This window comes from Notothenia rossii, assembly GCF_949606895.1.
Source record: "Notothenia rossii genome assembly, chromosome: 1".
In the NCBI taxonomy this organism is placed as follows: Eukaryota; Metazoa; Chordata; class Actinopteri; order Perciformes; family Nototheniidae; genus Notothenia; species Notothenia rossii.
Window position 1 is genome coordinate 56075703 of NC_136912.1, and position 25369 is coordinate 56101071.

Sequence of the window (25369 nt, forward strand, 5' to 3'; positions counted from 1 at the left end):
TTAACCATCAACATAATTTCATCTGATTTAATTTAGGTGAAATTATCATTCACGCAGAGAGGCAATAAATGGCAGTTGTCACTACAGTAGCTAGTAGGTGGGTTCGAAACCCGAGCCCGCAGAAGTTTTCAGGCAATGTCTTTCCCTCTATCTCTCAATGTAACACCCTCTCTGGAATAAAGTCACTCTGGCCCAAAAACAAACAAAAATAAATCATAAAAAAAAGAAAGTAGATTACTTTTTAACATTATACTCAAAGGGCCAGTAAATATCACCCCGGGGCCGGATTTGGCCCGCGGGCCGCCAATTGAATAGCCCTGGTATAGGCCGTTGTTGTGAGTGTGGACGGTCGGAGCATATACTGTGTTAGCTTAGCCGATCTCCATTCAGAAAACACGCATTTCAAAAGGTTTTTCGCCTGCCGTCTGTCTGCAGACTTGGAAGTGCACCAAGGGCTCCTCTCATGGCTGATGGAGGCCTGTGGGAGTGAGGCTGCGTTCAGGGTCCAGTGTCTGAGAGCCTTTCTCATCACCTCTCTAAAAGACCCACAGGGCCCCAGGTTCCACAGGCCTACCCAAGCAGAAGGGAGACAACCCACTAATGGCACTCTGTTCCTGGGCCAGTGGGCGCACAAAGGGCCTGAATAAAACAAACTGGAAGACGACAGCCACTCAAGAGGGGGTGGGGGGACAGAGTGCACTTCAATAGGAGAAGGAATCTTTCTCTTAGGGGCCTGAAAACATATACCTTGGTTATGGTGAGTTTGACTGTACAGAGAGACGTCTCAGTACTAAGACAGCCACTGTTTATCAGTGATAGACACTACATGGAGCAGAGGAAGAGGTACTTACATTCAGGCTGTGGATGAGTTTTATTGCTGAGAGGAAACTTTGGGTCAGAATCTATTCCTGTTCACAGAAGAAGAAAAAGCAAAGACAATGATATCCAATCTACCTTCAGTTGAATGACAGCCTTATTTTTAAATCTTGGATTCTGCTAAATCTAGCTCTACTTTAAATACTTTGAGTTTTGGTAGTTAATGTATTTGTACCTTAACCAAATGGAAATAATTTCCTTGGTTTGGTTGAAATTTGGCTTGTAGAAGTTTCCAAATAGATTCTATGAAGAAAATCCATATCACGAAATTGGATGATTAGGTGAGTTTTTACTTCTGATCACATCCAGTTTTCTTTACTCATAGTTCATAGAAGGACAACCCGCAGAAGGCGAACATGGCTAGAAGCCTTTTTGCCACGGGGAATTATCTTCAGGTAGTTGGAAAAAAATATGGAATTAAACAAAACCACATTTGAACAAAAGAAGCTGTACATCTCAAACTGCAAATCTAGTGCTAAAAGTACATTCTCAAATTCTACTACTCTTTTGGTTGAGTATTTTATTTCATCCAAATATCATGTGTTTGACATTCTGTTACAAGTAATGCTGTCAAAATTATCGCGTTAACGGCGGAAAATAATTTTTTGAAATAATTGCGTTAAAATATTTAACGCATTTTACGCATGTGCAGAATGGCCCGCCCCATACATCCCACCAGTGGCAACGCTGGGGTAGGCTACAGCCATACCAAGAAATGGCTTAGCCCCAGCTTAGCCCCACCATGAAAAATGATGTTAAAGTAAGCAAAATAAAGTCCGCCAACTCGTGCCGAGTATATTGCACAGACAGCAATTAGTAAGATTGATTTCAGTAGCCACTTGTCTGGAAATACCGAAGACTAGAAACGGTTTTGAAAACTTTTGTCACGTAGTGATTGTCTTCTCAATAGAACATCTTTCATAATGTCTTCTGGCCAATCAGAATCAAGATAACGGCGTGGTGTTGTCACAGGAAGTCCTGACGGAGAATACTTTTGCTGTAGTACATGCAACCTTACGTGTTGATAGAAATCAACACGTAATGAAATAAGACCCCACGGTTTGATGATTGATAGGTGTGTGGGCTGTCTTTCATTTTGACACACAGAACAATGTTATAATAAACATACATACACACTGTATGTTAAATGGATATATCCGCCTTCTTTCATTTATCTTTCCATTCCCACAACAATATACATAAAGAAATGGCATATTTTGGACATAGTTCGAATGGTGATTAATCATGATTAATTATTTTTTAAGCTGTGATTAAAATTTTAAATCGTTTGACAGCCCTAGTTACAAGTCAACACAATAGGCTCTTTTCACAGCACACCTTTTGAAATATTCATGGCAGGATAAGCACAGAAGAGAGGGCTCAGTGCTGTGCTCTCCCTGCTGCTCATGATCTCTGCTATATCAAAGTCTACAGGTGAATAACATTGCTACTGATTGAAAAGAAAGAAAACGGGTTACAATACCCATACCACCATGTTTTGTATGCCGTGAACATTTAGTTTGTTAAATGCAGATAGCCAAATCTACCAGGGTGTCAAACTGCATTTGGTCGCATTTTGCAGTAGGATTTTGCAGATTTTTCTATTGGATTCTGGAATATTGCAGGAAGTAAGATACTGTATGTGGCAAACGCGCACTTATGGTACTTACACATTTAATTTCAACAGGGTATATCTCCACATATTAACACCACTTTTATAATAGTTGGAGCTTAAATGGAATAGGGAGTAAATAGCTGATGTAATGCTAAAAAGCTAACTACACGCCACTCACCTGTATTCGCGTCACCATCGCTAAGCTTAAGGCGGCCAATGTTCAGTGTGATGTTGTTTAGTCATCTCATTTAGTTTTTAAAATACGTAAAAGCTTCAGACAGTGTGACGTGGTTTATGTCAGAACAATAAATAAAAATGCCTTGTGGTGTTAACCACAGACCCTATTTCAGCCACTGAACCAAAAACAAATAAAAAATACATTGAATATGAGACTAGGGAACCTGGAAGTGTTAAAATGCTAACGCTAAGAAAAAAAGTAAAAGTATGCGATCTGAAATGCAGCCATATTAACACTCAACCACTCTTGGGTGCTACCTATAACCATACATTGGTGAGATTATTAGCTGGTTATTAATATACTTACTTTTATAGCACATTTTCCTCCTCTTGAAGTTGAGCACTGTGTAGTTGTTGGCACGTATGGTCAGATTGAGCTGCACTGTTAACACAGCCTCTCCATCCACCCTGCCCGAACAGAAGAGGTCCACTCTGAAGACTACACACACACACACACACACACACACACACACACACACACACACACACACACACACACACACACACACACACACACACACACACACACACACACACACACACACACACACACACACACACACACACACACACACACAGCAATTAAATGTCTGAGATTTGTGAGATATATACTGTATATATATATATATGTTTATATAAAAAAATACAAGCTCTAAATGACTTTGTTGTCAGCGTTTCACCCTAGCTTATATACCAGACTACTTTTTGACTTTTTCTAGACAGTGGCATCAATCCTCTCGTCAAATGCTCAGCCAGGTAACTGATAAGTGTATGTCTGCCTCTCCTTTAACACTGTTTCAGCATCTGAGTTTCAATTAAAACTCCCATCTGTTGGACAGAAAACAAGTAAGGGCATGGACCTATTGACACAACTGACACTGATATTTTTCATACATGAAACGAAAGGATTATATTTGACGAACCAGAGGGAACGCGGGGCACCTCCCCCTGAATGGAGATGTTGCTTCGGGGTTCGTTCATGGCCACGTCGTTGTCCATTTGGAAGCCAAGCCGGTAGTCGACCTATAAACAAATAGCGACGAACCACAGTTGTCAACACACAGATGGGTTGACCTACAATAGGGGTGTAAATCCCAAGTTTTATCACCATACCATATTAAATCAATGCTTTGCAAAACAATAAAATATCTGATCTTAACTGATATTATAAAGTCTACCATTATTGATATCACTTGATATCATATTCCGATTCAACACAATCGCTAATCAATAAAAAAAAAGCTCTCTAGGAAAGAGGTGCTCGTCGACTGATAGAGTGATGTGACAATTTCAATGTTTTCATTTGTCAGGTGCATTTCAACGATTACGATCGATGTTAGTCATTGAATTACACCTCTACCCTGCAAGTGTGCACAAGTAAGCATGTCTAAGGGTGCGGTCGAATTGTCCAAAAATCAGCTCCCATCGTCTTTTCCTAGCCACTATTCCTTGACCTCTGTGTGAAATGTCACGGCGTTAAGGAATAGTGCATAGGAGAATTCAAGAGAATCCCACTGCACTTACACTATCAGACATATTAATGATGCACCAGAGGATGCTATTAATGTGCGTCTGCTGTAGGAAAAGTACAGTTTTCTGTACAGCGGACTACAGTATAGCATCTAGACACTTTGCACTGTGCTCTTATGGTGTTTTTGTATGCAGGCTTTATGAAAGTGGACAACATAGAAACATATTTTCTTAATTAGGTTCGAACTGAAATAGAAAAGTGAAGTGAAACCTATGCTTGTCACCAACACTCCCCTCATCAGTTCCTGATGCTGAGACTTACCTTTGTCTTGGAATGCCATGAGAAGTGCAGGCTGTTGGTCTCACTGGGCACAGGCAGGGTGAAGGAGAGCGCGTAATGATTCACCACGTCATCTCGCACATAGTACAGCTCTGCATCCAGGCCTGTGTGAGGACAGAGGACCAAACATTTTACCATATTTGAGAGATTTTGTAAATCTACGAGAAAACACATTTTGTAATTTAGAGGTAGATTCAGACACAGAGCAAGCCTGAGGAATAATGGTAATATCCACTCAGACTGCATGACTAGATTTTGGGGATTTCCCCACAATAAAAGAGTTGGACTGCCCACATCTGTTAGTACTTGAGACCTCTTGGTGCCCAAGTGAAACTTCAAAAAGTTCAAGACAGGCAACTTCCAAATACAAGTGCAATTTTCTATCCAGGGAAGTAAATTGGGAAGAGGAAGGGTTTGGAATTCCTTAGATAAAAACTGACATTCAACTATTCAGTTTTTATTTTGTGTATTTTTGCTTAGGTACAGCATGTTGTGTTTCTTTCACATTCCCTTGAACAAAGTCAAGCCAATACGTTTTTATTTCACTACTGCATCACAAAAAGTAATGCAAGTAAAATGTGTGCTGGTGAATCCCCGACCCGGGGCAGTGCTATCAGTGCTCTGAAGCGTCTGTCTGGCAGAGCGGGGTCTGTCTATCAGGCCAAGAGTATCTAGTTTAAAGAGAGGGGAAGAATGTGCCCAGGCTCCCCAAATACCCCTGGGCCGTCTCAGAGCTGTGGCTCATGGACCTCTCACACATCAGCTCAATTAAAAACACTCTAGCATTTACCCACTCACATTCATTAAAAAACTGCTTCTGGTTGGGTTAAGAGGAATACACTTACATGTACAATTACAAATATAGTTAAACCGTTACTTAAAGTGGACATATCATGCTATATTTGAAACATATATTGTAGGGCCATACCTATATAAAACATGTCTGTGAAGTTTTTTTTCAAAATATGATCTGTTTGATTTTTTTTCTTCTTTTTCTTCAAAATACCAAACAGATAACCCATCATACATACCCCTCTTCTGAAGCCCTGTTAGAGAAACGCAGATTGTGGGTCCTTAGCTTGAAAAAATAAATAAGGGGAGGCGGAGCTAATGCCTGATCAGAATTCTACCGGAGATAAAGTTAAATTTGGTTGTGATAAAACGCCATCCTGTTTAAACCACGTCAAGAATTATTTCTGAAACAGTATGGAGCTCAAATGCTTTTTCTCTTGCAGGTTTATCACAAGGTGAGTTCTTTTTTTATTTCCTGCTTTTGTGTGCTCTACACAGTACAGGTTAGCTCTGAGTGTTAGCGAGGCTTGCTAATGTAAACAAAGACGTCCAAAACACGTCAGGCATTGTTTCTGATAGCAACTTTATGTGGGTCCGCCGACGAATTGACGTCAGTTCGGATGGAATCTGTATCCGCTCGTTGTACACCCGTTTTTAAAGATTTGGGTACAGAGGAAAAGAGAGAGGGTTTTATTTTCTGACGCTGCGTGAGTTCCCCGACACACCGGGGACACATGTTTATGTATAAAAGACATCACAAAGTGCATTTTGCATGATAGGTCCCCTTTAAACATATGAGATTTACTAGTGTTATTATAATTGATTAGCTAAATAAAAGACATGATCATTTATGTTCAATCTTGAAATAAAACTCATTACCATAATAATAATGATGTTAGCAGAAAAAGATAGTAAGTGGACCTTCAGGTAAATCGTTATTGCAATAGATATAAGAAGGTTATTGCTATAATCAAAAATGAGCTGAAAGAGATTTCTTTATAACTTCAGCACACAAAACTGGATTGGAGAATACTGTAATGCATATGACTCGTATAACAAAGTTTCTCGTGTGTGTGTGTGTGTGTGTGTGTGTGTGTGTGTGTGTGTGTGTGTGTGTGTGTGTGTGTGTGTGTGTGTGTGTGTGTGTGTGTGTGTGTGTGTGTGTGTGTGTGTATGTGTATGAGGGCACACCAAGCCATTCACTTTAGCAAATAATAATTCATTTTCTTGTGCTCAATTTCTCCCATCATCTTTTTCTCAATATGCGGCTGCACAGTTTTTCACTATGAACCCAGACATAAAGGAGAAGAACCAGTGTGAGTCTTGCTCAAGTCTGTCCCCCCCACAGTACCATAGTCATCTTACCTAACTGCAACAAGTTCATAGCAGGAGCAGCAGCCTGTCAGAGTACACAGAGCAGACAGGGAACAAGTGTTCCTGAGGCCAGGGAGGCCAAAGCATGCAGCTTCAGCAGCGACTCACACTCAGCTTTGGACTGGAAAACAGAGTAAGTAGCGTGCCTTTAAACGGGACTCTTGTGAAAATGTGTTGGGTCAGTGCCGGTGCCTCACTTCATCATCATGTTGTTTGCTACTGCAGATACAAACGCTCCAATGCTAACAGTCTTCGTAAATGCTAACGGAAAATAACAACATAATTTTAAAGTCCAGCATGATAACTTGGCAGTGTGTTATGTTTCAGAGATGATTTCCTGCAGGACATTTTCATTTTCTCTGCTGGTGTCAAGTGATTAACAATAGCCAGGGCAGAACACACTGTATCACCTGGGAAAACACTCAACTTCAGAACACATGACACAATATAAAAATAACAACGACAGACAAAATTGAAATGTTTACAGTAATAAATCACGTTTTATACTGCATGAAATAAATAACCCCACATTCGTACGGGAAATACACCTTAAAATAAATCTGTTATGAAAGATTTTCTAATTAATGATTTCAGTTTTCATTCATCCATACGTGTCGTGCACATATTACAGAATCCAATCTGTTCTGCCTCAATGGCAACCATTTCTCATGAATGATCCTAAATAAGAGGTCAGCAGGATCATATCAATCAAAAACACATACCGTACTAACATGTACAGCAGTGCTTGTATACGAAGCTGCATAGATTTTCCCACACAGTGACTTGCCGCCATAACAAACAACTTTTAAAATCCGTGCTACAATGCTACTTTTACTGTTTAAGCTCGTCATGCACAATTACATGATGTGACATTGTTTAATGTCACATCTGGAAACAGCCCAGTGGATTCACATTAATCTATAGAAATCTGTTTAGCTCCAAGATATTTTTAATTTAAAGTCAAATTTACTATGCAGGTCAGCACCTTGAGTTCAGTTTAGTAGTGTTAGAGTATTGAGTTATTTGTATACCCTATAACTCTTATGATGTGCTGAAGATTTTATATAGGAGGAACATCAATTTGGGTATACTTATTTTTTGATTTCTTAGATCGAGCACTATATAGTTCCCAATTCAGCATACCTTTAATTCAACACCTTATAGCAGGAAATTGGCGACACCCTATTGCTGACTCTGATTCTCGTTGCAACTGTTAAATGTTCCCCCTACTCCAGCATCTGAACAGCTACACAACACACACAATGAATATAATGAACAATTTAGTCTATGTATACCATTTGTGGGAATATGCAAAATGTAAATTCTTAAAAACTATTCGGGAAATCATTTTGGATTCCCAGATGGACAAAGTCATTGGTTTGTTTGGAACCCTGCACAGCCTGCAGACATTCCTTGAGTACCAGCGACAGGCCACTCAACATCCTCACTGAAGTAACCTCAAGTGCACACAGACACTTCCTTCAGCTGGAGAGACAGAGTTACTCACTCAATCTCTCCTTCTTTGTTTTTCTTACTGGTTCAGTCTTTGAAATTGGCAAAGACGTTGTTGCTCCAAAGCAGTGGTCACCAACCTTTTTAAGCCCAAGATCACCGACCTTGGCCTAGGTGAAAGGCGAGATCTACCTATTGCAGAATCGAGTGAAAAAGACGGCCCAGACAATGCTTCCAATTTGAGGCCTTTTATATAGGCTAATTGCATCTGAATTACTGTTACAATGAAGGCTCCATAATCAGCTCACGGCATGGGTAAAGTGCTATTGGGGGGCGGACCTCACTTCATCTAGGGGGGTCCTCACCTCCTCTAGGGGGGTCCGGGGGGATGCTACCCCGGGAAAATATTTTTTTAAATATTGAAGTTGAAAGCATCAATCTGGTGCACTTTGAGAGCAACATGAAGAGATCTATGGATACCTCTCAGCACCCAACTGTAAACAGATTTTCTTTTTCTTTATGGATATTTTACAAATCACTCCCATTTTAAACTGTATTCTTGTTTTACTGACATACTGTATAGTAGGCTATTTCATACCTGTTTTTCATTTATTCTCTTATTGTTTGTATAACTATAATGATCATATGAAGGTGTGCCGCGGAAATAATCTTTTGAATAATTTGTGACAAAACCGTTCTAAACACTCAGAGAGTCCTTTAGCTCACCTGAGCCCCTCAGTCTGACAGGAGAGGACTCTCATCCAGCTTGTTGTGGAAACAGCTCCTTATGTCCGTTAGTTAGTTAGTTAGTGCAGCTAGCTAACCAGATGCTAACATCACGGTCCCCGCTAGCACCGGTCCCTCTCTCTCCCTCTCTCCCTCCCTCTATCACACTAAATGCGCTATTGCCACACACACACAGCCGAGCTTGAATGACACAAGCACACGTGTATTTCCATGCAACTCTCTGATTGGTGTTGTGTCTTGCCTCTGTTGCGTTCAGTGAAGACGGGAAATTACAGTCCTGCCGTTGTCTCTTGTGTCATGATGAGGTTCACGTAAAGCACGGTTAATGTATTATATGAAGTGTCTCAAATATACGTCAATCAAGTGGCACCTGCTAATGGGGTGGTGGATGATAGGTTTACATCTAAAAACGTATTTTTCAAACATTTTAATTTAATTTTTCTTTCTTTTGTTACTTTTTTTTTTAACGGTCCGCGATCTACCCGCACCACACTCGCGATCGACCTGGTTGGCGACCACTGCTCTAAAGCTTTCACATAACATCACTTAAAATCAGCAATCTGAAAATGCTGTTCCTTTCTTATACAGAGGTCAACAGAACACTTACAGCAGCATCTTAGATGTGCTGTATTAAATTTTAAATCGCGGTGCAGATTTCTCTGCAAGCTGTGGATCACGTTGCAGACTTTGAAGGAGGAGAACAAAAGGTGGCAGTGGCCAGGTGCTAGGGTCCAGGACAGATACAACAAAGACCCTGTTGTGCGCACAGTCGACACTATACCTTCCAAAGTCTTCATCCCTGAGCACTCAGGAGATAAACACTCCCTCCAGCCTCTCACTGTGATACTGGCGGCATGAACCAAGGAAGAAGAAACTGAGGGCCCGCGTGAAACTCTATCAACTGGAAACTAGGGCTGTGTATCATATTTTAATCTCAATAACAATTTTGGCTTGCAACGATTACGAAAACAACGTAATCGAAATAAAACGATTATTTTGCTGCGTGCGCTTTCGCCCCTCCCTAAAAGCCCTCTCGTCCAGGTTGTGAGTGACCAGAGTTGTGTGAGTTCAGTGTTTGTAGATGTAGGTGCATTAATAAACAAGGCAAATCAGGCTGTGTCTCAACGCCGTGTATTCACATTAAGCAGGTAATCATACAACTGGGGTAGAGTCACGTGAGGCAGATATATATATAACACAGGCACAATACGTCCACAGGGTCGAGCTGCAACCTAGCCTAAACCATTCTGTAACATCTCCCTTCCTTTTGTTAAGTAACAACACAGGATCAATACTGCCATTAAACTGTTGACCTTTAAACAGAACATTAATCAAATGATTTCAACAACAAATAGTGCACCTAGCAAAGACACTTCAATAATAGCCGGATCAGAACACATCAGCAATAAACTCAGAACAATCAATCACATTTGTTTTACAATCTCTCCACTTCCTTTTTTTTTTTCTTTTTAAAAAAAAAAAACTTTATCGTCCATGTGTGTTTGAGTGCGCACAGTCCAAGTGTGTGTGTGTGAGTGCGTGTGTGTGTCCTAGAGGTCAAGTCTGTCAGGAGGTCTAATCAGCCGTCCGCTCCGGGAGAAGGTCCGGCCCTGTAACTCACGGCATGGTGTACCCCCAGTCTGCGGGGAAGACCGCGACGACCTCGGGGGTGATGGCCTTGGAGACTCCTCGGGGACGCAGACGACCTCTCTGGCGCTCCCCCCACTCGCAGGCTGCTCCGGGGCCGATTCTGGGAGAACTGACGGCTGGAGAAGGGCCGCCTCTGCTGGTCGAAGATCAACCCTGTTGCGCCGATACGTGGTCCCCTCCACACCGACCAGATAGGACCGGAGTCCCAACTGCTGAAGGCACACACCTCTCCTCCATCGGCCCATCCTGTCTCCTGGGAGCGGCTTCATCCGTATGGGCTGGCCGACGTTCAGCTCCGGCAGATCCTTGGCAGATCTGTCATATGTCAGCTTTGCTGCTTGATGTTTCACTTTCAGCTTGTCAGGAACACCCGTGACGACCTGAGGCACCAGTAGCTGGTCGGCCACAGGGAGAAAGGTTCTCAGTCTCCGCGACATAAGCCGCTGTGCTGGGCTGCAATGCATACCCTCAGTGGGCGTATTTCTCCAATGCAATATGGCCCTCCAGGGGTCCTCTTTGGCACGGCCTGCCCTTCTGCACAGGCTCTTCACAATTTTCACTGCTGACTCCGCTTTGCCATTAGCCTTTGGGTGCCTCGGTGAGGACATGACATGCTCAAAACCCCACTCTCTCGCAAACGCCCAGAACTCTCCACCGGCAAACTGGCCTCCACCATCAGAAATGGCCCTGTCTGGGACACCGTAGCGTGCAAACTGTGCCTTGCATCTACGGATCGTGGTGTCCGCTGATAGGTCAGGGAGCAGGTCGATCTCCCAAAAGTCAGAATAATGGTCCACCACGAGCAAGAAGTTCTGTGCTGCGTAGCTGTACAGATCCATGCTTACTATCTGCCAGGGAAGTGTGGGGAGCGGGTGTGACATCATAGTCTCTTTCTGTTGTTCGTGTGCATACTCATTGCACACAGAGCACTTTTGCACATAATCCTTGACTTCCCCTTGCATACTGGGCCAGTAAAGTGTATCACGGGCCTGCCTGTAGCACGCCTCGCCCCCCACGTGGTTGTAGTGGATCCGTCTCAGCATTTCCGGGCGCATAGCTTTTGGAATGATGACGCGCTGACTCCTGGAGAGCACGCCATCATGTGCACTTATCTCATCTCTGACGGCCCAGTAGTCCCTGACGGCTACAGGGGTCTCCTCTTTGTGTCCTGGCCATCCCTCCAGCACGACAGACTTAAGTGTTTGAAGACACACATCCTCCTCAGTGTGTGTCCGAATCTGTGCCAGGCGTTGGCTGCTGACATTTAAATAGTCTGCCTGCTGAATGGCCGCCGTGTCACACTGCTCCTGCTGCATGCTGCAGACCATTTCACGTTGGTACAGTGTGTCTGTTCTCTGTGGCGGGGTGGTGGCTCTGCTGAGCGTGTCACTTATGTACATCTCAGGGCCTGGCTTGTATACCACCGCAAGGCAGTCATTCTGAAGTGTGAGGAGCATGCTCTGAAGGCGCTTTGGCGCACTGAGGAGGGGCTTGGTGAAGATGGACACCAGCGGGCGGTGGTCGGTCTCTGCAGTCACATCACCCCTCCCATATAGATAGTAGTGGAAGCGTTGGCAGGCGAATACGATGCTCAGGCACTCCTTTTCAATCTGTGCATAATTTTGCTCTGTTTGGGTCAATGCCCGGGAGGCGAATGCGACAGGCTGTCCCCCTTGAAGCAAGCAGCAGCCCAGACCCGCCTGACTGGAGTCGCTCTGTACGGTGACTGGCTTGCGGACGTCATAGTACCTTAGGACTGGCACAGCCGTGACCAGTGCCTTGATTTCCTTCATGGCGGCATCATGTTTGGGCAGCCAGTGCCACATCACATCCTTGTCCAGCAGTCTCCTCAGCGGCTCACATACCGCTGACAAGCGTGGCATGAATCTGGACAGATAGTTCACAAATCCGACACACCGCTGGACCCCTTTTGCGTCTGTGGGGTTTGGCATGTCCAGCACCGTCCTGACTTTGTCAGGGTCAGCCTTGAGGCCCTCCGCGGACAGTATGTGGCCGTGGAAGCGGACCTCCTTCACTCGGAACTGCAGCTTTTTCAGGCCCAGTCTCAGCTTTACTTCCCTGCATCTGTCCATCAGAGCGATGAGGTTTGTGTCATGGTCGCAATTGGCCTCATCCTCTGTGTCCCCACAGCCGACTACAAGGATGTCATCAGCTATGGGCTCAATCCCTGTCAAGCCAGCCAGCAGCTCATGCTGCTTCCTTTGATACAGCTCCGGGGCAACTGACACACCGAAAGGAAGTTTCAGCCAGTGTTTCCTACCCCACGGTGTCCAGAATGTTGTCATCAGGCTGCTTTCTTCATCCAAGCGGCACTGCAGGAATGCATCACGTGCATCCACCAGGGTGAATATACGTGCCTTTGGCAGCTTATACAACACGTCATCTAAAGTGGGCATAAGGTAGTGGGACCGTTTTAGAGCACGGTTGAGATGCTTCGGGTCAATGCATAGTCTCAATTTGTCTGGCTTAATTACTATGACTAGATTGCTAATCCAGTCCGTGGGTTGAGTGACTGTGGTCAAGTGTCCTTCCTCTTCATATCGATCAAGCTGAGCCTTAACAGCTGCCTTGAGGGCCACTGGAACGTTCCTGGGAGTACACTGCACCGGTGTCACAGTGCTGTCCAGCTCAAAGTGAATATCACCGGGCAGAGACTCAACAGGGCTGGTGAACACGTCGTGGTAGGTGCTGACAAGACACTCCTTGGTCAGGTCTCCCTTCCTATAGTGCTCCACCTTATTCAGCTCCTCAGGAATGGTGAAGCATATCAGACCAAGTCTCTCACATGTCTCACCCGAAAGCAAGGGCCTCTGGCCAGTATGCACGATCTCAAAGTCCAGTCTGTGCGTCTTACCCCTAATGACGCATTGTGTGCTGTACACACCTAATGAGCTCATCCACTCACTGTTGTATAGTTTTAATCTGGTGAGACTCTTCAGAAGAGGCGTTCTAGACGCCAGTCTCGTCTTGTCCTTGATGCTCATCACATTGTAAGTGGCTCCAGAGTCGAGCTGGCACCTCTGAACCCCACTTTGCAGTGGTAGGTTGACAAACCACTTTTTACCTTGAGTGTTCACAGCCCCCACGCTCTCCGCTGTGTACACTTCTCTCTCATCGCTGTCCTCCAGTTCCCCTGGCAACGGGTCATCCACAGCATTCAACTGGCGTGCCTGCTGGCCTCTTTTCATGCATACTTTTGCAAAATGGTTAGCAGCGCCACACGAGCGGCACGATTTACCAAAAGCAGGGCACAGGTCCCGCCCACGCTTGTGCCGTGTGCCACAGTACTTGCATTCGCCAGCGTCTCTCATGCTCTGTGGTTGTGCAGATGTGTTGGTGGACTCGGATGGCCTGCTGGCAGACCTCCGTCCATATCGCTGTCCTTGTGTGGCATTAATGCTGTCCCCAGGTCCAGAGCTGCCCAGTGACATGGTTTTTAACCTGCTGTCCATGACCTCGGCTGCACGGCAAATTTTAATGGCCTCGTCCAATTTAAGGTCCTTTTCCCTTAGTAAACGACGTCTAGCACCCTCGTCAGTTATCCCGAGAACAAGCCTGTCCCTTATGAGTTCATCTTTTATAGCTCCATATTCACAAGAGGCAGCCTTTTCCCTCAGCCTGGTAGCAAACGCATCCAAGAGCTCTCCATCCTCTTGTTTAAGTTTGCCAAAAACGTACCTCTCAAAGATTACGTTCTTTGCGGGCGTGAAGTATTGCTCCAGTACCACCAGTATATCACCCGCATCCTTTTGTTGGTCTGCGGTGAGTCCCAGGTTGTGTTTGTAAACATGGCGGCAGTCGTTCCCCATTAGCCTCCTTAGCGCAGCTGCTTGTACCGGCTTTTCTTTCTCGCTGAGCCCGGTCGCAAGCAGATAGTCCTCAAATTCTGCTCGAAAGCTCACCCAGTTGCCGTGGATGTCCCCTGCCATCTTCATAGACTCCGGAGGTGGGATGCTGGATGCCATTGTTCCAACGTGACGCTAATGCTAACAGGCTAACTGAAACTGCTAAACCTCACCAAAACAAATAAATGCACGCCGTCTCAGCGACGGACAGTAGCATGCAGTCCACAGCTGGGTCCTATTTGAGCTTCTGACACCATGTTTGTAGATGTAGGTGCATTAATAAACAAGGCAAATCAGGCTGTGTCTCAACGCCGTGTATTCACATTAAGCAGGTAATCATACAACTGGGGTAGAGTCACTTGAGGCAGATATATATATAACACAGGCACAATACGTCCACAGGGTGGAGCTGCAACCTAGCCTAAACCATTCTGTAACATTCAGCACGAGCGAAGATGGCAGAACAAGAGCAACGCGTGAACAAGAAAGGCAAAACTAATTATGCTGTTTGTAAATACTTTGGGTTTAAGGAGTCCGACGTGGAACAAAAGAAAGTACCATGCAGCAGGGGCGGACTGGCCATCTGTGTGTTCTGGAGAATCACAGACCGCCGGCTCGGCCCGCTTTTTTTATACTTCATCATTTCAGTTGCACTGCCAGGCGACAGAGGTGGAGGCTGCTGCCCCCGCCCCAGTTCACGAGCGTGCCCCTTCGAATTCATCCACCACATCAATTAAAGACACGCTTTACAGAGCAACGGCCTACTTAACCAGCTCGCAAAGACACAAAGATATAACAGATCATGTTTCCCACAGAATTTGATTCTATTTGTGGGGGCACCGCACAGCACCCCCCCGGCAAGAAAAGCCAAAGGCTCCTTAACCTATTCGGGTCGCCCATGCATCCACCCGATAGAATTTTTTTTTATTATTATTATTATCCAGTGTTTCCCACATCATTTGATTCTATTTGTAGGGGCACAGCACCCCCCCCCCCATGCAAATGAGCCATAATCTCATTAAATATGCGCACATTTTAATACATTTCAGGAACACAATTCTGAACATTAGATAAAGTCAGGTTCGAAACTTGTTTCATTTTGTTGTCATATTAGAATCTCAGTGTTTCCCCTAGGATGGAGTCATAGCAGCGGTGCTAAGGCACGTGGGCCCAGCATAATGTGAGTGCGGAGCGCATGGATTTTTTTTTGTGTTTGCACGTGCGAAGTGCGCTCCGCCAATTTGTTTCTATGTGTCTGCCAGCACAAGAAAGGCTCTTGAGGCCTAGTACCAGGGCCGGTTCTAGCCAATTTGCTTCCCTAGGCGAGATTGTATATATAAAGAATAAATGAAAAATCTCTACAAAAGACAAATACACTACAAAAACAGAAACGTATTGACAGGTAATATACGTCAAAATGGCTTCAAATGTATTCAGTATTGTATGAACATTTTTGAATTGGGGGTGGACATAACCTCCTCTAGGGGGCTCCGGGGGTATGCCCACCCGGGAAGATTTGTTGAACATTTTAAAGTAAAATGCTTCAATCTGGTGCACTTTGAGCAGAATTACTAGAGACCGGATCTAGGGGTTACAACTCTAAAACACACATATGAAAAAGATCGGTTTACATTTTAATAATCAAATAAGTATGTGAACATAACCAATAACCTACCATAGCCAATAAAAAATGAATGTAAATTATTTTATTTTTGTTGTTCATTCATTTCTTATTTTATTTAACATTTATTTATTTATGCATATTTTGTATCTCTCCAACTTTAAACGATATTTTTGGTTTACTGTCCTATAGTATACATTGGAACGATTTCAAACTTGTTTTTGTTTATCCTAATAATTATAAAGGAGTGCCTTGTAAATATGTGTTTACATACACTGAACAAAAATATAAATGCAACACTTTTGTTTTTGCTCCCATTTTTCATGAGATGAACTCAAAGATCTAAAACATTTTCTATGTACACAAAATAACAATTTCTCTCAAATATTGTTCACAAATCTGAAAAGATCTGTTATAGTGAGCACTTCTCCTTTGCTGAGATAATCCATCCCACCTCACAGGTGTGGCATATCAAGATGCTGATTAGACAGCATGATTATTGCAAAGGTGTGCCTTAGGCTGGCCACAATAAAAGGCCACTCTGAAACGTGCAGTTTTGCTTTATTGGGGGGTCTGGGGGGGTCCGAAAACCCTAGGGTTAAACCCTAACCCTAACATGTCACCCATCTCCTTCGCATAGAGTTGATCAGGTTGTTGATTGTGGCCTGTGGAATGTTGGTCCTCTCCTCTTCAATGGCTGTGCGAAGTTGCTGTATATTGGCAGGAACTGGAACACGCTGTCGTATACGCCGATCCAGAGCATCCCAAACATGCTCAATGGGTGACATGTTAGGGTTAGGGTATAGGTGAGATGACTTAGACTAAAATCAACTATCTAAACACTCAAAGAGTCCTTGACCTCACTGAGCCTCTCAGTCTGACAGGAGAGCTCTCCTCCACCCTGGTTGTAGAAACATCTACTTCTTATATCCGTTAGCACAGCTAGCAACAGATTCTAATAACAACTGCGCCGGTACCGGTGTGCTCTCTCTTTCTCTCTCTCTCTCTTTCTCTCTCTCTCTCTCGCTCCCACGCTCGCACTTTGGCTGTGAGCTGCGGATGCCTGATAAGCCAACATCCCCCACTTTCGTCACTTACAGCGCCCAGCGTACAAGGCAAATGAAAAATGTAACCGGGGTGAAAAGGGTGTTACATTTACTTAATTAAGAATGTTGTTACATCAAGGCCGAAAATGAGTGCCAACGGTCAAAAATGTTTTTTCTCCTCCCAGAATTGCCAGTGCAGCAGCCCCCAGATCTGGCGCCCTAGGCGACCGCCTATGCCAAAAATCGGCCCTGCCAGTACATACAGTGGTAATGTCTCAAGATTTAGCAAAAACACATCTTTATTGAACATACAGTAACACAAATACTACAAATCCACATAACAATCAAAAATGAAAAAGGGTCGCCACTTATTATTATTTTAATTAAAAAAATAAAAGGTAAAACACTTTTTTTTTTTTGGGTACCTGGCTGGTGCTTCACCGCCACTATTTGTATATAGGGGAAACACTGAATCTAAAGTCCATAAATCAGAAAATACTGTCAACAGCTCTAAAATATCAATTTTCGCCATGTTTTTAGGAATAAAATGTTATATAATTCAGGCTATGAATGATATATAAACAAACCCTTCAGGAAAACCTTCAGAATATTGATAGGAATATAACTGGAAGGTTTGGTGTATGTAAGTGCTACTGAAGTGGACATTTGTCACTCAGAATATGAGAAAAAAATTATTTGGAGAAAACGATCTTTAAAAATTGCAGTGAGGCGCTAGCTAAACTCTCCTGTTCTTTGGAAGACAGCTTGCGCATCGACGCACTCCGTGAAGGTATTTCGTGTTGGGGATCATTTGTTTTTTGTATAAACTTGCTTCGTGCAAGTGACAATTGTTGTCGTCTTCTCTGTGAAAGTTTTTTCCGCTGTTCTTTTGCCATTTTGAGATTTAAATTTCCAGCTAAAGTGTTTTAGCACACCACGTGAGGCATCTGAACGAATCACGTTGTCAGAAATTGACACCAGCCAATGAAATTTCGTTTCTTGGTTTAAGACCCCTTTGTACTTTCACGATTGGTTGCTGACACAAAGGAAATGACCATATTTGGATCGGATGAGATTGTGCAGGAGAGACGGAGCTTTCCAACGATATCTTTGATGACATGGTGCAAACAGCGGTCGCGGTACTTTATGTTACGTTAGAATGCTAACTTACAGACGCAAATCAACAAACTATAGTAAAATAAACACCTAAATGTGTATTTTGTACTTCTTCCAAAAGCCTGAAAAAAAACATCTTATGGAATCAAAATAGCACAAAATATCAAAATTGACCTATGCATGAAAAACGATGTTTTTGCCACCTGCCGCATCTCGCCTTAATGAGTGAGACACACCGGAGTTGAGGATCTGTGGGGTTTTTATGTCGATGTATGGGAAACAATGTTATTATTTGTATTACTATTATTAATAACAACGTGTGCATAGACATTTTTCAAGGGCGGGCTGGCCATCTGTAGCATGTCTCCCCCCGTTGACAATTCACTAACAACCCCCCCCATTGACAATTCACGTGGCGGGGGGTCTACAGTCTCCGGCACAGTTATTTTGGGGGTCGCGGGCTGAAAAGTTTGGGAACCCCTGCTCTAGACAACGTTCTTGTCCTGTGTTGCGTTGTTAATGAGTGAGACACACCGGTGTTGAGGATCTGTGGAGTTTATTCTCCCAAAAATATAATTTACAATTTAGGCATTTAGACGCCTTATTCCAAAGCGACTTACAATGACCAATTACAGGGACATTCTCCCTGGAGTAACTGAAGGCTAAGTGCCTTACTTAAGGACACACTAGTAGTGGTGTTCCGGGCGGGATTTGAACTCGCAACCTTCCGATCATCAGCCCACCTCACTATCCATTAGACCAGTGCTTCTCAAAGTGTGGTCCGCGGACCACTGGTGGTCCGTGAGCGCCCCCTAGTGGTCCGTGAGTATATTGGTAAAATTTCACATTTTAAATAAATAAATAAATACATTTAAGTTTTCCGCACTCTCGCGGGAATATCTCCGCAATAAAGCGAGCTTAAAGGTCCCATGTCATGGACATTTCCACTGATCATAATTCCATTGTCGAGGTCTACTAGAATAGATTTATAATGTACAATTTTCCAAATTCACATTGGTATCTCATACAGCATCTCTGTAAACTATGTGTATTCACTGAATTTCACTCTCTGCCTTTAACGGCTCGTTGTAGCTCCAGTAGCTCCAGCCCCCACCCTCCCTGTGAGCACAGTCTGCTCTGATTGGTTGGTTCACGTTGTGAATCACGCTGATCTCCATTGAGGTGTTGTTTCCTTGTTTAGCGATACACAGCGAAACACAGCCAAACGCATCCTGAGCACACACAAAGTTACAGCCGAAGAAAAAAACAATAACTGTGGCTTGATATTGAGTAAGAAAAAGGTTGATAAACGCTGTGAGAATGGGTCTGCAGAGAGAATTTTTTTCAGGTGAATTGTAATCTGTTCTAGAAAAAGGATGTGTTTTGGGATATTTGTGGAGTTAGGTGGTCCTTGGTATGAAAATGTTTGAGAAACACTGCGTTAGACCACCAAAATTAAAGTTGAAAAAAATTTAAATTATTATTATTATTTTTGTATTAAAAATTGAAAATGTTTTGTATCTTGTATTTTGAGGTGATACTGTGATACATACAAAAAAAAACTGTTTTAATTAGGTAAACTAAAATATGCGTCACATCCTGCTACGGTCCCGCGCCAGCGCCTTTTCTTGCAGGCGAATAACCTGACCCCCGGCTCGATGAGCGAACTATGGATATATCAAAGAAAAGAAAAGTACAGGAGGAACACAGGGTTTGATTCTGCGAGGACAGAGTTATATGCTTTCACAGCAAACGATGCTGGTTTACCGGTATGTTTGATATGTGGAGAGAAGTTGTCAACGGTGCTGCAGCCTTTACGTATTGGAGGAAAAACACGGAAGAGGAAGACAGGTGACGATCTTCAGTCCTAATTCAATCAGTTAACTCTTTTTAGGGTGCAGCTATATGTTTTATTTATTTCAAAGTGGGCCCATTTTAATTATTCACTTTCTTCAAATGTGCAGAGGACTTCCCAAATGCTGTGTTGATTTATTAGTAGGCCTGTGTATTTTTTTTATTCTCCTTATCCGTTTGTTTATTATTAGAGGTAGGCCTAAACAGTTTTCTATAATGTAATAAATAATAAGTGCAAAAAAACTGTAGTTTTTGTCTATGATGTAACAATATATACAACTTTATAAGCTATCAAGCTATCAAATATGTTTTGCGGCTCCAGGCAAAAAATATTGGTGGAAAAGGGGGCAAAATGGCTCTTTTGGTCAAAAAGGTTGCAGACCAGAACACTATGGACAAGCGTTACGTCATGCCATCTCGGCATAATTTCACCAGATCTGCACTGCCTGCCCTATATGACAAATGGAAGTTGAAAAAGATGTGGCTTCAGCTGAATACTTTGCAGTTGAATTATACTTAAAGTTCAGGGTAATCAACTGTTAAAGATACTGTTCAATAAATGGATGTTTTCAGAGTCAATTAATAATCGTATTAAATAATGGTGATATCAATATTGACCAAAATAATGGTGATTACAATTTTTGCGATAATCGAGCAGCCCTTCTGGAAACTCTGGTTTTCAATTTCGTTATTCGGATAAATTTATTGAAATCTCCAATATCAACGTAAGAGCTTGTGCCTCTTCGGGGGGTGCTGACACTTAACCATACACTTTATCGTTTACTTTCTCTTTATATGTTGATATTACTTTTGTCCGTCACGTTGTTTCCAAAGCAACAACAACTTCCTGTCAACAGCGCTAACTCTCCTTAAAAATAAAAGCATGTCCATACAAAATAGGAAGCCAAGCCAAATTATACTTAAGACAACTGTAACGAAAGTAACAAACACAATGCAATATGCTTTTCAATTTCAAAGAACATACATTTGGTTATTTACATTAACAAATAACTATAAAACAACAATACTGTAAAATAACAAAATTAATGCCTTGAATAAACCGAAATAGACGTGTTGAAGCGCGCGCCTCCCCCCCCCCCCGCGCTGGCGCGCACCGAATATCCGCATATTCACTGCTGATTACTACCAAATATCCACGCCTCATGCATCACTGCACACACAGTAAACAACAAATTAGGCCCCGCTGAAATGCATGCTGGGGTACAGCGCCAAGCGTAGTAGCAGTAACATAACATGTGAAGTTGTTAAGTGTAACTCCATTTTGTATTCGGAAGCTAAGTGTGAAGGTCTATCATAAACGAAGTATTTAGTGTAAACCAGGAGGTTGGTGTTATGCCGTGTGTGCATGCACCTCGCGGGACGCGCACAGCGTAAAGCAAGACCTCCCAGACATGTATTGATCTGTACGGCAAAGTACGGTTTAGAAACTATATCATTTCCTTTTGGAGGGCATGCATAACACGGCATAACACCAGAGCCTGGCTGCGGGGAAACCAAGTACCAAGCGAGAGAGTTTTTTCCAAAGCAGGGGATATTGTAAATGCCCAAACATCCCAGCTTAAAAATACCTAGAAATGTGGACATTCTCATATTCCTAAAAACCTGTCTGATGATGCTGAGTGAGTGACTAGTGAGTTTGAGTTGAGTTACTCGAAAAACTAAAGTGAAACTTGATTTATTTTATTGCAGGGTCTGATGTCCTTGTTTATTTGTGAGATGCAGTGGCATAAAGAAAATGCTTACTTTGTTGGGTAGTACCAGTAGGTACAAAAACACTGGTTTTCTTGTTCCAGTCTGTTACTGTCAATTTGTTTTTGACACTTTAAAATACTGCTATCCTACAAAAATGCTGTAAAAATCCGATTTATTATGTAATAAAAAAACATTTTCCGAGTAAAAAAATGTTTTATTGAAAAAAAAAAATTCTGTATTTTTTTTCTTCTTTCCTTTATTATTCAATATCGCGATAAATACCGTACTGTGGACTTGCTATCGCGATATTATCGTACCGTGAGTTTTTGGTATCGTTACATCCCTATTAATAAGGGATTTCAATTTTGACGGGGCGATTCTATTTTAACCGCAACCTCATTCATGTTCATCCTGCCCACTGGGAGCACAGAACCAGTGTGTCTCATTTGTTCAGAGACTCATTAAAAGTGCCAAAACGCCACTATGAGACAAAACCCAAAGTGTTGGACCAAACATTCCCTCTCAAGTCAGAACTGAGGTCACAACAAAATAAATATCATTCCAGGGCAGGCTAACCGAGGCTAACCAATGAGAACCTGCATGTGTGTATGAGAATGGCCCTGACACCATTTCAGCCCAGATTTAAACTCCTGGCAGGACAAGCTGAAGCTCTATTCTTGCACTCAACAAAAACAAGTGAGTGAGGGACTGCAATATAAGAGGGAAAGAAAGAGAAACTTTAAAACTGTTCAATTGTTATGATGTGTAAAGACTGATATTGTTCTATAATCCTCTGAAACTGTTAAGTCATGATGTGAAACGGTTAACAAAGAAAAAGAGAAACTCAAGCTGCTGCTACACTTTATTTTATTTATCTAAAATTAAGCACTTTTAAGATGCACACATTTTCAAAAGCTATTTTATTTATTTTCTATATTTTATTTTTAAATGCCGCCCGAGAGGAACATTACACATATCCACAGTATTTACTGTATATCTGTATCGTTCAATGTTAATTGACAATAAATATTTTTGTTTATGAATTGTACTTTCTTTATTTGATTGGCAGTCAGTTGTTGATTACATGCAGACGTTGATAAAGCTGCAGGCTACTTCAATATATATCACACTAATTCATAAAGCAAGTTAGACATTTTGATGTTCCGGACCTTAGCATGGGGAGATTTTCTCTAACTGGACCTCGTTGAACTTTAGTTGAATACCCCTGATGCAAACCAATCCCCCCTTATATTTTGTAACGGTGCTTTTGTTGTTAGTTGTTATGTTGTTATATGGTTCGCAAAGTTTGCACAATAACTGGTTTTAGCATTCTGATTCCTTCACCACATAAAACTCCACCAGGGGGCCTCCACTGATCAGGTGTTTTTTTTATGGTGCTAAAACACATAATTGTAAATACATTTCCAATCATTGAGAAATAAATAAATACTGTGATATACCGTGATACCGTTATACATTAATTATGAAAATATTATATTATAATGATAAATATAGTATATTAACAAAGTAAACATTTGAGGGAACTTCTTTTGAAAGCTTTACAGCCACACTAAGCAATTCTAAATGCAGAATAAACACGTTTCAGCAGCTTGGTAGGTTATGTATCGTCTGCACAGTGGACACAAATAATCAGTTCAATAAGTTACAAATAGTCCACAGGTCAAAAATGTGATACAGCTAACTCACAATCATTCAAACTAAGATGTCTATTCTCAAAGAAACATTCAATTCCACTACAGGGAGACCTCGAAATGACAATTATAGTATGAATAAGGACATACTTCAACCAAACTCAGGATAAGGAAGTCTTAAAGAGCCGGTTTACATAATCACCAGGCCTATAAAACAAAACCCATCACTGATAGCCGTTATCAGACAGCAGCCCTTAGCTCTAATAACATCCACTCTAACTCAAGGCCTCTGGTTAACAATTTGAGCAGGAAATCCCCTGACAGGCTGCAGTACGCTCTGCAGAGCACTTTTTGAGTGGTTTTTCCCTAAATCTTCCTCCAGGTTACAAAGTCTGCATTATTGAGGTAGGAAGACTCAGAGTGCAAGGAATCTGGGTGTGACCCTAGATAACAACCTGTCCTTCACTGCAAACATCGCTGCCACAACCCGCTGCTGCAGATACACTCTTTACAACATCAGGAGGATACGTCCCCAGCTGTCCCAGAAAGCAACGCAGGTTCTGGTCCAGGCTCTCGTCATCTTACGCCTAGACTACTGCAACTCCCTCCTGGCTGGTCTACCTGCACGTGCCATCCGACCTCTGCAGCTCATCCAGAATGCAGCTGCTCGTCTGGTCCCACACCCCACCGCTCCTCCGCTACCTTCACTGGCTTCCAGTAACTGCTAGAATCCACCTCAAGACACTGGTACTTGTGTACCATGCTGCGAATGGATCTGACCCTTCCTACATCCAGGACATGGTTAAACTGCCCCCCCCCCCCCCCGCACGTGCACTCCGCTCTGCATCAGCCAAACGGCTCGCTGCACCCGCACTGCGAGGGGGACCCAAGTTCTCATCAGCAAAAACACGTGGGTTTGCTATCCTGGCTCCAAAATGGTGGAATGAGCTCCCCATTGAAATCAGGACAGCAGAAAGCTTACACATCTTCCGGCGCAGACTGAAACCTCATCTCTTTCGACTCCACTTCGAGCGATAGAATTAAGCAATAGCTCACGACAGGCCGTTGTATATGCTCATTATATCACAGCTAAGGGGCATGGTTCGGCCCGACGCGAGCTATTGCTTTTATAAAACGGTTACCAAGTGTGGCAATATGAAAGAAAAATACACACTCTAATTTAAATAGTTTTTATTAGTAAATAATGATGTTCAAAATAAAATAGTCCCTCCGTTGCCTTCTGCACAAAACATAGTGCAAGGTGGTTGCTATGCAACAACACTAACAGCAAGCGAACATATTAGACAGAGAGCGTTGATCCATTATTTGGCTGTTTATTTACATTAATGTGTATGTTGCTGTTTCTTTTGCATCCACTGAAAAACTGTCCAGCATCAGTAGCATGGCTTACGTGGTCACTTGTATAGGTTGAGGTTGTTCGAGGCTGTTGCTTGGCGTGGCGAGAATATTGCTCCACTTTCTCCGGTCCCCGAGATTGGGCTTCCAGTAGCTCTGGAGAGAGCTTTCGCACCTGTGGCCACTAACGGTCATAATTTCTCTGCTTTGTTTCAAGACCCGCATCAGAAAGCTTTTGAATGGTGGTACTTTTCCAGTTGGTCTACCTGCTCTTCACATAGCTCTGCATGTCGTAGTTTAGGTGCTTTTTTTTCTGGAGATAGGCACTGCTCAATCCACTCCTCCATACTATAGTAAGACCCCCCCGGAGGTCGAAGTTAATCTTAAATGTTTCCATTTTATGCTTTGTAAGTTTGTTTCGTAACGGAACAAATTTAAATATATTTATAAAACTGACAAGTCAAATCAAGCAATCTGATTAGTCGATAGCGTTTTTGCGGACCTCTTTGATTACAGATTTGAAAACATCGTTGCTTGCTTTAAAAGTAGCACAATTCATTATGTTAAACCTTCAAAAGTATCTAGATATCCC

General features: G+C 42.8%; 1 protein-coding gene across 4 annotated transcripts in view; it reads right to left on the bottom strand.

The window, feature by feature from the left end:
- ryk (receptor like tyrosine kinase) overlaps window positions 1–25369 on the bottom strand; it is a 72942-nt gene that overhangs the window by 32607 nt on the left and 14966 nt on the right. For 3 of the 4 annotated variants that reach the window (XM_079677102.1, XM_079677101.1, XM_079677100.1), the window contains exons 2-5: window positions 4521–4642; window positions 3652–3751; window positions 3036–3167; window positions 852–908 (exon numbers count right to left, since the gene is read on the bottom strand). In XM_079677102.1, coding sequence (XP_079533228.1) covers window positions 852–908; window positions 3036–3167; window positions 3652–3751; window positions 4521–4642 — 411 coding nt within the window. Of the gene's footprint in view, window positions 1–851; window positions 909–3035; window positions 3168–3651; window positions 3752–4520; window positions 4643–8882; window positions 9024–25369 lie in introns of those variants that run through there. The other variant, XM_079677103.1, reaches the window with a different exon arrangement.